This window comes from Aethina tumida, chromosome 1 (assembly GCF_024364675.1).
Source record: "Aethina tumida isolate Nest 87 chromosome 1, icAetTumi1.1, whole genome shotgun sequence".
NCBI lineage: Eukaryota > Metazoa > Arthropoda > Insecta > Coleoptera > Nitidulidae > Aethina > Aethina tumida.
In genome coordinates, this window is record NC_065435.1 from 39,958,914 (window position 1) to 39,970,731 (window position 11,818).

General features: G+C 32.9%; 2 protein-coding genes across 2 annotated transcripts; both read left to right on the plus strand.

Annotated features, from left to right (window-relative positions):
- Positions 1 to 4,750: 4,750 nt before the first annotated feature.
- LOC109609521 (long-chain fatty acid transport protein 4) lies at positions 4,751 to 8,966 on the plus strand. The gene is made up of 9 exons (XM_049961857.1): positions 4,751 to 4,974; positions 6,058 to 6,167; positions 6,683 to 6,833; positions 6,892 to 7,129; positions 7,276 to 7,507; positions 7,564 to 7,765; positions 7,820 to 8,012; positions 8,063 to 8,502; positions 8,558 to 8,966. Exons 1-9 carry the CDS (start codon positions 4,972 to 4,974, stop codon positions 8,867 to 8,869), a joined length of 1,881 nt encoding a protein of 626 aa, XP_049817814.1. The 5' UTR covers positions 4,751 to 4,971; the 3' UTR covers positions 8,870 to 8,966.
- Positions 8,967 to 9,112: 146 nt separating this feature from the next.
- LOC109609519 (Bardet-Biedl syndrome 2 protein) lies at positions 9,113 to 11,770 on the plus strand. Its single transcript, XM_020026183.2, has 9 exons — positions 9,113 to 9,238; positions 9,329 to 9,742; positions 9,797 to 9,979; positions 10,036 to 10,258; positions 10,314 to 10,744; positions 10,794 to 11,165; positions 11,217 to 11,380; positions 11,432 to 11,580; positions 11,637 to 11,770. Exons 1-9 carry the CDS (start codon positions 9,113 to 9,115, stop codon positions 11,735 to 11,737), a joined length of 2,163 nt encoding a protein of 720 aa, XP_019881742.1. The 3' UTR covers positions 11,738 to 11,770.
- Positions 11,771 to 11,818: the final 48 nt, after the last annotated feature.

Here is an 11,818-nt window from a genome sequence, read left to right on the forward strand (position 1 = left end):
AAAGTGTTTTTTACTAATTGAATATTAACGTTGAACATACATTGTTTGTGTTCTATAAAATGAGAATAAATATTTATGTTAAGGGTGCACAAAAAATTAGATAAAATCTTTGGGTTATATGTTAAAAGACCAAGAATTGATCTAAAAAGAACAAGTTTTGAAGAAAGCAGGTCAAACTAATAAATTCTTCTAATAAAATTTATATAAAAAAACACAAATAAACATTAACTTTTTCGATTTAGTAATTTTATTAATTAGATAATACTCCATTAGTGCATTAATATTCGCATTAACAGTTTTTAAATGAAGCTATTATGCTTTACCAATTCTATTATATAACTTATTGAATTATTTATTAATATTTATAACTTAATCAATTTTTTAAACGATTTATCTGATTTTTAATGCATTTATTTTACCGTAGTTATCCCTACGATTATAGTCTAATTGGCAATTATGAGTGGGCAAAATGGGTATTACAATTAAAATGGCACAAAATTTAAGTAGGTAAAACAAGTAATATAAAACTAAAATAGAATAGTTGACATTTGGCTAGTTTCAGTAGATAAACTAAATCTGGGTTTAGCAAACTACTTTGTTTATTTTTATTGGAGTTATATTTATTTTATACGCTGTGTTTATTACCTACTTATTTTTACAATATATTAAATGTTTTTATATACAATTTCTTGAAGTTTCTGGTTTGGATTTTGGTCCACCATGATCATCGCACTAAATACCGCAGAAAATTGACAAATGCGAAGAATTTGTGTTGTCACAACAGACAAAGAATACAAACAGACAATTGGCAATGATCTCCCTTCGTAACTTATCGTTAAAGTCTCCAGCTTCGTGCGATCGCACATAATCCATACGTGCAAAAATATTAAAGTTCAAATGTTCAAATCGACAAACACGTTTTCCTTTTTAATACCTTTTTCCGTGATACCGTGGAAAAACGTATCGAATAAAACTCGCATTAATTGCCTTCGCAAAGAAACTGCTTTACAATTTAAATTGCGGATTATATAACTATAAATTGTATTGTCTGCAACGTACCCCCCCAGACAAATCAGGTCTAATTGACTGTGACTCATTAGTAAAAACTGATTTGACATTTTAAATGCATTTTCACACAATCACACAATTATGAATTAGGTAATTAATAATGCATGAGCGTGAAAAAAAAAATGTGCGACAACCAATTTTATAACTATATAAACGTGCGGTAACTGTAATACATGATTTATTAATGAATCAATAATTTAGCAAACATTCTCAGTATATAGGTTATTGGCGTTGAAAAGTAATTCGATAATTGTCCCTGTTACATTTTTAATCGCCGATAAATTGCCAGCAGGAATAATGACTGTATTAACATACAAAAGTATGAAAGTAAACAAATCCAACGGCAAATTTTATTATGTAATAGTTTCATACAGGTCGATCGAATTTTACATTAACTTTTTTCGTACTTTTATTGATTTATAATTTTATAGCATTTGACGTAGTTGAATAAATTAACGTGTTAATTAAGTAAAATGTTTTTAGCTGTTTTTATCACACGTATTTTTTGGAAGTTTGCTGTATCAAATAACACTTTGTGAAATACATGTTCCTGAATCGATGCAGTCTCGGAAATTAATAGAAAAACACGTCGAATAACTATTTCTAAAAATAAAACGCGGACCCGCTGTTACGTTAAGTTTATAGTGGCGACGCTTTCCCGCCAGAAAAATGCAACACACAAAAATCCACGATGAACTAAAAATCTCGGCAATTAAACAAAACATTACTGTGTTTTATTTTGTAACCTGTTTATTATTGGAAAACATGAATATGGCAATAAAACAATAATATTTTAATGTTACACCATCCAATGGGAGGATTCCTCGGTGTCTTCACGTTTAACGTGAACATTTAAAGGTGATAAAAAGACTATTTTGGACGGCGGTCGTAAACGTTCGTGCGGTACCTAAAAAATAAAGCAAAATTAGCAAAACAAATTTCCGTTTTCCCCGTCGTACACACACACACACACGAGGTGGTACCGAAAGCGTGCCCACGTACGAAACCCAAACCCAAAAAAAAAAAAATAATATACTACACACGTAGCCGCCGGCCGAATGCACCGCTCAGAAGGCGGCACGGCTACGTCACGTGACGTCATAAACCTGATTCACACGTGCAGGAATGTGCAGGAATTCGTGCCGAAAGTGGGTCACATCACGCGAGTCTTTGAACCTCGCCGGACCGACGCCCGGCGACACCTGTTCCGATTTGGCCCGACTGGTTTGTTGCGGGCTCTGCGGAATTACAGAAATTACGTTGAGGTTGTGGCGGTCTCTGCTGGCCCAAGCTCGAAACTACACTTATTCAGGTCGGTTTTTACTTTCGTCAAGTTAGTTTCGTGTGAATTTTATAGATGGCGCATAAATTAAGTTTTTTGTTATTTTTGTTTGAGGATAGGCAACCAAAATACACACTTTTTTACAAGAGTGGGGATTTTACTTATATACAGGGTGCTCGTATAACCACTGGCCACCTTACTAATAAAAAAATGTAGCATCAATGGTAGAAGTGTTATAAGTTGACCAGTAGGAATATGAGTTTGGGCAAAGTCCAATGGGCAATGATAAAGTAAGGTTTGTTTTGAAATGTGAGACTTTTTGTAGTCAATCTGACCCCCAATATATTAGTCCTTATTAACTTTGTACAGACTAAGGCCAAGATGAATTAACTGTCAATGATGAGAAGTAAGTTGACAGTTATTTATATGTTCACCACAGAATAAATATTTGTAATTATCCATACACACATAAAAACATAAATAAACATCTTCAATTAAATGTAATCAAAATATTTTATTTTTTGTTTAAATTAATTTCACTATACTCTTCCTACAATTATTCATTTTGTACCTAATCAAAATAATTTCTACTTCCAGATCCAGTCCAGATTTTAAAATTATTGTAGTTATTATTAATACTAATAACTTTATTATATTACAGTACTTTTATTCACTGAAAAAATGATAAATTTAATTTTATTTTTTGTCTTATAATAATTTTGAAAAAAATTCATAAAAAAAATAAATGAAAAATAGAATTGAAATTGAATTTTTTAGTCCAAGTTTTAAAATTATTGTCATTAATATTAATACTAATAACTTTATTGCATTATTCATTGAAAAAATGATAAATTTAATTTTATTTTTTGTCTTATTTGAACTAAATTCATAGAAAAAATAATTGAATAATAGGTTAGAATATTTTAATTACTTAATTTTTTTTAAGTCCAGGTTTTAAAATTATTGTCGTTAATATTAGTACTAATAACTATTATATTATAGTACTTTTTATTCACTGAAAATATGATGAATTAAATTTTATTTTTTGTCTTATATTTATGTTGAATAAAATTTATAGAAAAAATAATTGAATAATAGGTTAGAATATTTTAATGACTTGATTTTTTAAGTTCAAATTTTAAAATTATTGTAGTTATTATTAATACTAATAACTTTATTGTATTACAGTACTTTTATTCACAGAAAAAATGATAAATTTAATTTTATTTTTTGTCTTATAATAATTTTGAACTAAATTCATAAAAACAAATAAATGAAAAACAAGCTAGAATCTTTTAATTACTTGAATTTTTCAGTCCAGGTTTTAAAATTATTGTCGTTAATATTAGTTATAATAACTTTATTATTTTATAGTACTTTTCATTCTCTGAAAAAATTTTATTTTTTGTCCTACATTAAACAAAATTCATAGAAAAAAAATAATTGAATAATAGGCTAGAATATCTCAAATACTAAAATATTGACACATTTTTTTAACCAATTTTGAAAAACTTGAATGATGTTGCGGACCATTATCATACGTAAAAATCCATGTAACTGGTAATTTATCGTTGGTAACTGGTTCTCTCATTTTATTTCCTCCATCACATCTCAAACTTTTTGAAATGCGTCTAGGTTATTTGGAAAACGATGGATATATTGTTTACCATCTGAGACCAGAGTAATTAATATATGTTTGTGCAACCTTTAGTCTTGTGTCTAAATTGAATGCACAAAAATGAACTATATATTTTTGACCTCAACTTACCTATATACCAATATGCTTCCTAATAGAGACACCCTGTATATATATATATATATATATATTGCATTTTGAAAATTTTTTATAGTTTTACATAGTAATAAAATGAAACTGGAGATTATTAATGTTGCAAAAAATTTTATTGACGGCATAAATTTAAATTTCTTAATTTATCATACTTTTTTTGTATTATCCATAATTGAATTAGTTAAAGTTTAAAAAACCTATTTTCAAAAGGTCCCATGTGCAATTTTTTAAGAACCATTCATCATTCTTTTATAGATCATTAACATCACATTTGAATGATGCCATGAATGAACAGCACAAATTAATTTTGTCAATTGTTACTGATTATGTCTCACCTAAACTGACATAGAAACCTATTACGTCTCTATAAGGAGTCTAAAGTCCACATTAATATAATTTAGAACTAATCGTCATTAGGCAACATTTCACTAAAATTATATTTTGCGTATTTTGTAAACATGCATCATATACCTCATAGTTTCGATAAGATATGCCTAATTTATAAAAATCCATTTCCGTCATAACCATTAGAGGAAAAAAAGCGGACCATATTCCGCGGCGAAGGCCATCAACCCATAACAATGGTCGGCGATAATGAAGAAACTAACTGTGTTATCTGAAGAACGTACGAACGGTCTCGATCGCGAACGACGTCGGGGCACTTTACAGTTGGAAGGCCGCGAACGTCGCCAAATCGCCTCGTTTTCCTGACTTCGATTTGATTTTCTGGTCGGTGGGTTTATCTTGCGGCACACGCGGTACAAGATCAATGTTGACCGAGACGCGCTCCCTGAATTGTTGACTTCATTTGGCTGCGGATCGTTCAGGAAAAATGGTGAGTGACGAAATTGTTAAATTAACAGTTATTCTACGACGATCACTTTAGGAAATTTTACTAATATTTTTTTATTTCGTTTCAGCATTTGCCACTAATTTGCTTTTTTAATTAGCATGTTTACAAAATTTATCAGAATATTGCACTTATACATTCTTGGTGTCTATTCTTAACGTGAACCAATGATATTGTTATTCATTGTGGAATGTATAATAATTAAACTATGGCACAGTTTCATCCTGTTGTTAATATTGTGTTGTAATTACTATCTAAAATGCTTGAATAAATTAGTATTTCAATTTGAAAATCTAAAAATTATATTGTAACTGGTTTTTATTAATGAATTCAATGTTTTTTATTTTTTAATTTGAAGTATTTACCAAAAATCTTGAAGAATTAATTGGTTAAATCTTTAAAATCAATGATTTTTTGGCAAAAACATATATTATCCTAACTTATTTGTGTGGAAATCATTTGTTTATATTTTAAATTATTCACTGTGGATTGTATAGTAATTAAATTATGGCACAGTTTCATCCTGTTGTTAATATTGTGTTGCAATTACTGTCTAAAATGCTTAAATAAATTAGTGTTTCAATTTGAAAAACTAAAAATTATTATTAAAACTGATTCTTATTAATAAATTCAATGTTTTTATTTTTTAATTTCAATTATTTACCAAAAATCTTGATGAATTAATTGGTTAAATCTTTAACATCAATGAATTTTTGGCAAATACATATATTATTACATACATACATAACTTATTTGTGAGGAAATCATTTGTTTATATTATAAATTATTCACTGTGGAATGTTTTCATCCTGTTGCAGTTACTGTCTAAAATGCTTGAATAAATTAGTTTTTCAATTTGAAAAATTATTATTAAAACTGGTCCTTATTAATGAATTCAATGTTTTTTATTTTTTAATTTTAAGCATTTACCAAAGATCTTGATGGATTAATTGATTAAATCAAAAATAAATGAATTTTGGCAAATGCAATACATATTCTAGCTTATTATTTGTGTCGAAAGTATTTGTTTATATTTTTACTATGACTGACTGATAATTTTTGTTACAGATTACTTTATTTTTGGCATTTTTTATCTCGACTCTAATTTACGTATTAGTAAGCAGTAAACGTCGTCATACTTTATACTGCATCTACAAAAGTCTTCCAAGAGATTTAACGTAAGTTACTTTTAAATCAATTTTTACTATTGTAAGGACAAAACTCCCCTAATTATAAAACCAATTAAAGTAAAATGTTTTGTAAATGTATATCTTTTGTATAAATTATTACATGTTGTTTATTTATACTTTTATGACGACAATAGAGATTAATTTGGCTTCAAACTTTGTCCAGAAGGTTAAAGATATATTTTACAAATTGTGTTTAGAAAATGTTTACTAATAATGAGATTAGGCTCATTTATCAATACTTTTAAAATTACGTTCATACATAAATTGTTAGGTTATTTATATATGTATTTAAGAGACATTTAATACAATTGATAACATTCTTGTGCATAAATAATTTAAGTTCAGCAACCAGTTGAATAATGCCATTATCACACAATATTATATTTTACTGATATGAAAATTGGAATGAAAGGCAATCTAGATAATATTATTAATTTTTCTATAAGCCTTGAACTGAAATTATTAACATATAATAAACAATTACCAATATATAAAAATTTTAGGGCCGCTTGGCGTTTTTTCTTGATAAACTTGGACATAATATTATGGGAGAAAAACAACGAAACAGTACCGAAACTGTTCGAGAAATACGCCAGGAAACATCCCGACAAAATAGCCTATTACTTTGAAGAAGACAAATGGACTTATCAGCAAGTATTTGTTTACCAATCTAATAATTAACAATGGTGATTATCATCGGAGGTATTTTTAGTTGGACGAGTACAGCAATAAAATAGCAAACTATTTCAAAGCCAAAGGTTTACGGAAGGACGACACGGTGTGTTTGATTCTCGAAAACCGACCGGAGTACATTGGAATATGGATGGGTTTGTCCAAATTGGGCGTTGTGACGGCCCTGATTAACACAAACTTGACGGCCGATCCACTAATACATTGTTTAAACGTTTCCAAGGCGAAAGCAATAGTCCATGGAGGTTCACACGAAAAAAGTGGGTATTACGTCTGTGGCATTTGGTATTCAAAGTCAAAAATTTATCACATGAAAATAGTTTTACGACTTAATTGTGTTACATTCAAATTGAGCCATGTGTGACTAAGTTAGTCGATTAAATTTTAATGACATGATTGTGCGTAGTTCTAGAGCAAATTATTCAAAGAATTGACTGCAAACAACTGTATCAAATAAACGAGGACCCCGCAAAGACCACCACGTCCAGCCTGTCGAGGAACCTCCGTGAAGAACTGAAGGATGTTCCGGCCACTCGTCCGGAGGAAACGGACTTGGGTAATCCCAAGGACAAAATTGTTTATGTGTTCACTTCCGGCACCACAGGTTTGCCCAAGGCTGCGGTCATCAGTAATCTGAGGTAGATGGAGGTCTAAACAAAAAAGAAAAGCAAAATGCTGACATTGTTGTTGCTAGATTTATGTTCGTTGTGGCTGGTATGCATCACATGGGCACCTTCACTGAGGACGACCTCGTCTACAACCCGCTTCCTTTGTACCACACTGCCGGAGGAATAATGGGAGCCGGCCAGACTCTACTTTACGGCACCCCCATGGCTTTAAGGAAGAAATTTTCGGCTACAAACTTCTGGGTCGATTGTAAGAAGTACAACTGCACGGTACGGTCTTTAGTAAATTTAATTTTGGACTACCCTAATGGTATTACCTTTTAGGCGGCCCAATACATTGGAGAAATATGCAGATATTTGCTGACGGTCCACAAAGAAGGAACAGTGATTGATCATTCAGTCAAAAAAATGTTTGGCAACGGCTTAAGACCGCAAATTTGGAATAAATTCGCCGAAACGTTCCACATTAACCACATAATCGAGTTTTATGGTGCCACCGAAGGAAATTCCAACTTAAGTATGTAGTCTAAGACTTTCAAAACTCCAGCAAAAATATTTTGGTTTCAGTCAACATCGACAATAAACCAGGAGCAGTGGGCTTCGTGCCAATTTTGCATTTCAACGTTTATCCCGTGGCACTGTTGAAAATAGACGAAGAAACCGGAGAACCGATTAGAAACAAGGAGGGCTATTGCATCCGTTGCGACTTCAACGAACCTGGCCTACTGGTCGGTAAAATTAATCCCAAAAGGGCAGTCAGTAATTTTACAGGATACGCCGACAAGAAAGCAACCGAAAAGAAAATTTTCAAGAACGTTTTTACCAACGGCGACATGTACTTCAACACTGGTGACGTTTTGGTTCAGGATGACTATGGGTACTTCTATTTCAAGGACAGAACTGGTGATACATTCAGGTGGAAGGGGGAGAATGTGGCAACCAGTGAGGTTGAAGGTGTTATTAGTAATGTAACTGACTTGAAGGACGCCACCGTGTATGGCGTTGAGGTAACAAATTAATAATGACTTAGTACTTATATTATACATTTTTTTTGTATTCTAGATTCCAGGTACTGAAGGCAGGGCGGGAATGATGGCTATCGTAGACCCTCAAGACAATTTAGATAAAGAAAAGTTGTATCAAAATCTCAAAGCAAATTTACCCTCATATGCTGTTCCAATATTCCTGAGAGTTGTGAAATCTGTAGACATGACCGGCACCTTCAAAATTAAGAAGAAGGATTTAAAGGATAGTGGCTATAGTATTGATAAAAAGGACGAAACCGTTTATTACTTGGATGCAAAAAATTCTAGATACTCCGAAGTAACGAAGGAAATCTATGAAGGAATTAATAATGGGAAAATCAGATTGTAAGACTGAATCGTGAAATAAGGATTAGGGTTATCATATTTATACAGATATTTTGTTAATTGTTTCTATATACATTTTATAAATAAAAGATGTGAATGAACATTCTTTTTAATATCTCCCTATCAGGATACGTTGAAAACTGACCAACCTCAATAAAATCGATATTTCCCTGACGACCGTTTTGTTTGTATCTATTAGAATTTCATTGTCAGCTGAAACGTGGCGTTGCAGTTACTGTGTTAAGCTATGGATAAACTAATAAGGCCTGTTTTTACACTAGAATTAAATTATAAAATTGTGCCTAATCTAGTAACCATCGGCAAATATGATGGTACCCATCCATGTGTTACTGCTGCAACCACTGCAGACAAAGTAAGTCTTCAAGAAACACATTAATAACCTAAAACTCATGATTAAGAATGTGTTCAATACAAAACACAAATAAAAACTTGTAAATTTCAGGTGTTAATTCACAGTCCCCACAGAAGAAACGCTGTTGTCACAGGTCGAATAGTATGGTCTGAATCCAATAAAGAAATAGCAACACTAAACGTTAACGAAACGATTTCTTCTCTTTGCACAGGACAATTTTTACCAGACGATGAGAAAGATGTACTAATAATCGGTACCGAAACAAACGTTCTGGCGTACCACGTGCACGACAACAAAGACGTGTTCTTCAAAGAATGTCCGGATGGCGTCAAGTCTTTGGCGTTGGGTTCGTTTCGGGACCACAAGACGCAAATTTTAATGGTCGGAGGCAATTCTTCGGTGCACGGTTACAATCATAAGGGTGAGGAAGTGTTTTGGACCGCTGTAGGTGATGTGGTTACTTCTATCATTCTCATGGACTACAACAAAGATGGTATGAATGAGGTACGACTTAGCTATGTTGCCTGGAATGCTTCCTTAAACAAAATTATATTTTAGTTGATAGTCAGTTCTGAAGATTTCAACATTCGAGTGTTCAAAGGAGATCAAGTACTAGCGGAACTCGTTGAGACTGAAGTGGTAACCAATTTGGTGGCTTTACCAGACAATAGGTTTGCCTATTCTGTATCCAATGGTACTGTAGGTGTTTATGAGCAAGAGCTGCGACTCTGGAGAGTAAAAGTATGATTATTTAATTGTTTGATGATCAAAGACACTTAATGAGGTTTATTTTACAGTCAAAAAACTTTGCAATTTCCCTACGTTGTTATGACTTACTGGGCCAGTCTAGCTTGCAATTAATCACAGGCTGGTCCAACGGCAAAATAGATTGCAGGTCCGTCAAAACTGGGGAGGTGTTCTTCAAAGACGTCATGAATTCTGGTCTGGCTGGTATTGTTGAAGGTGACTACAGATCCAATGGCAAAACTGATCTAATTTGTATATCAATGGAGGGAGAAGGTGTTTTTAATAATTTTTAATTAATTTGAGCACTTTGTAATAATTTTTGTTGTAGTTAAGGGATATTCAACAACTAAGACCTTGCCCACCATTCCTGGAGTAGGCAACGAGCAAGACACTGTCAGAATGTTATTGGCTCAAAAGCAAGCTCTGATAACAGAATTGAAGCACTACGAAAACAACACCAAGTACAACGAAACAGCAATGAGCCAGACGGAGAGTTTTGAGAGTCATGGAGTCATACCCGCCAACACCAGACTACAAATCGCCATTAACACTAACGAAGGAAAGAAAAATGTGAAGCCACACGTGGAAATTTACGTGGCAACCAACAATACAACCATTATAAGAGCCATTATGATATTTGCTGAGGGCATTTTTAAAGGGGAGACGCACGTAGTGCACCCTTCAACTGCTCAACTCAAATCTGAGCTGTCCGTGCCCTTGTTTCTTCTAAAAGACACTCCAGTCGACATCCACATAAAAGTAAAGAGCTACCTCAGTTGTTTATTGCCATTACCCGTATTATTTTCAGGCATTGGTCGGCTACCCAAACAGCATCCAATTCCACGTGTTCGAGGTAACGCGTCAGCTGCCACGCTTCTCCATGTACTCCTTACAAAGGCACAATTTCCAAACCAAGCCCAAGGAGTACGTGGAATTTAAAGTCAACGAACGAATCCAAAGGATATGCATGTGGATCAATCAAAACTTCCTCTTCTCCTCCGATTTGGAGTTCGAATCCGGCCCCAGTTTGGTCATAAACCTGAAGAACTTAAGGAACGACCAAGAGATCGTGCTGGTGTTTGAAATTTCCGGCAAGGTTGTTTTTTATGCCGACAATATGACGCTGGCGTCCGATTTGGTGCAATCTCTGGCCGCGTTTCTGAATTTGGATAACTTGGAGGTAAGTTGGAGCAGTTGTGAATTGAAACTTTAATGGCCTGCTTGTTTCCAGTCGACTGCCAACTATCCCAGCGAAGAAGAGAACTTGAGGAATTTGATGGAGAAGTTGCAGGAGATCCAGGATGCCCGCTTAAGACTGGGCACCGACATAGCAGACCGGTTAGGTCAAATTAGGACTTTAGTAATACGTGCCGAAGATGCAAGACTCAACGATATGTAAGACTATAAAAAGAAAACTAGTTCTGTGCTAAGAACTTTTAATTGCAGTAAGGAGATGCCTAAATATTACACTGAACTGATGGGACTGAATAAGGAAATTATAAATGGACACAACATAAGATTGCAGAATTATAATGACGGAGTAGATAGTATGAAAAAAATTAATGCTATTATACAAAGAGCATCTAGATTAAGAGGTAATTGCTTTTAAAGCGGTACTCAATGACAATAATTGATTTGTTTCTTATTATAGTTGGACAAACAGCCGCCAACATGATAAATCATTGCAGAACGGCAATAAAGAATAACAATGTGGATGGATTGATAAAAATAATAAGAACTGGTGAAATATGATTTTTAATAATAAAAAAAATGTGTTTAATTTTATGTTCAGACATTTTTCTATTAAATTACGCCAATTACTCAATAATACAT

Bases quoted from the DNA above. Each gene is read 5' to 3' on its own strand.
- LOC109609521 (XM_049961857.1), top strand. The intron at 6,834-6,891 runs GTATTTGTTTAC...AGGTATTTTTAG, and splicing joins ACAAATGGACTTATCAGCAA to TTGGACGAGTACAGCAATAA. The intron at 7,508-7,563 runs GTAGATGGAGGT...TGTTGTTGCTAG, and splicing joins GCGGTCATCAGTAATCTGAG to ATTTATGTTCGTTGTGGCTG.
- LOC109609519 (XM_020026183.2), top strand. From the start codon at position 9,113: ATGGATAAACTAATAAGGCCTGTTTTTACACTAGAATTAAATTATAAA. The intron at 11,166-11,216 runs GTAAGTTGGAGC...GCTTGTTTCCAG, and splicing joins TGAATTTGGATAACTTGGAG to TCGACTGCCAACTATCCCAG. The intron at 11,381-11,431 runs GTAAGACTATAA...TTTTAATTGCAG, and splicing joins GATGCAAGACTCAACGATAT to TAAGGAGATGCCTAAATATT.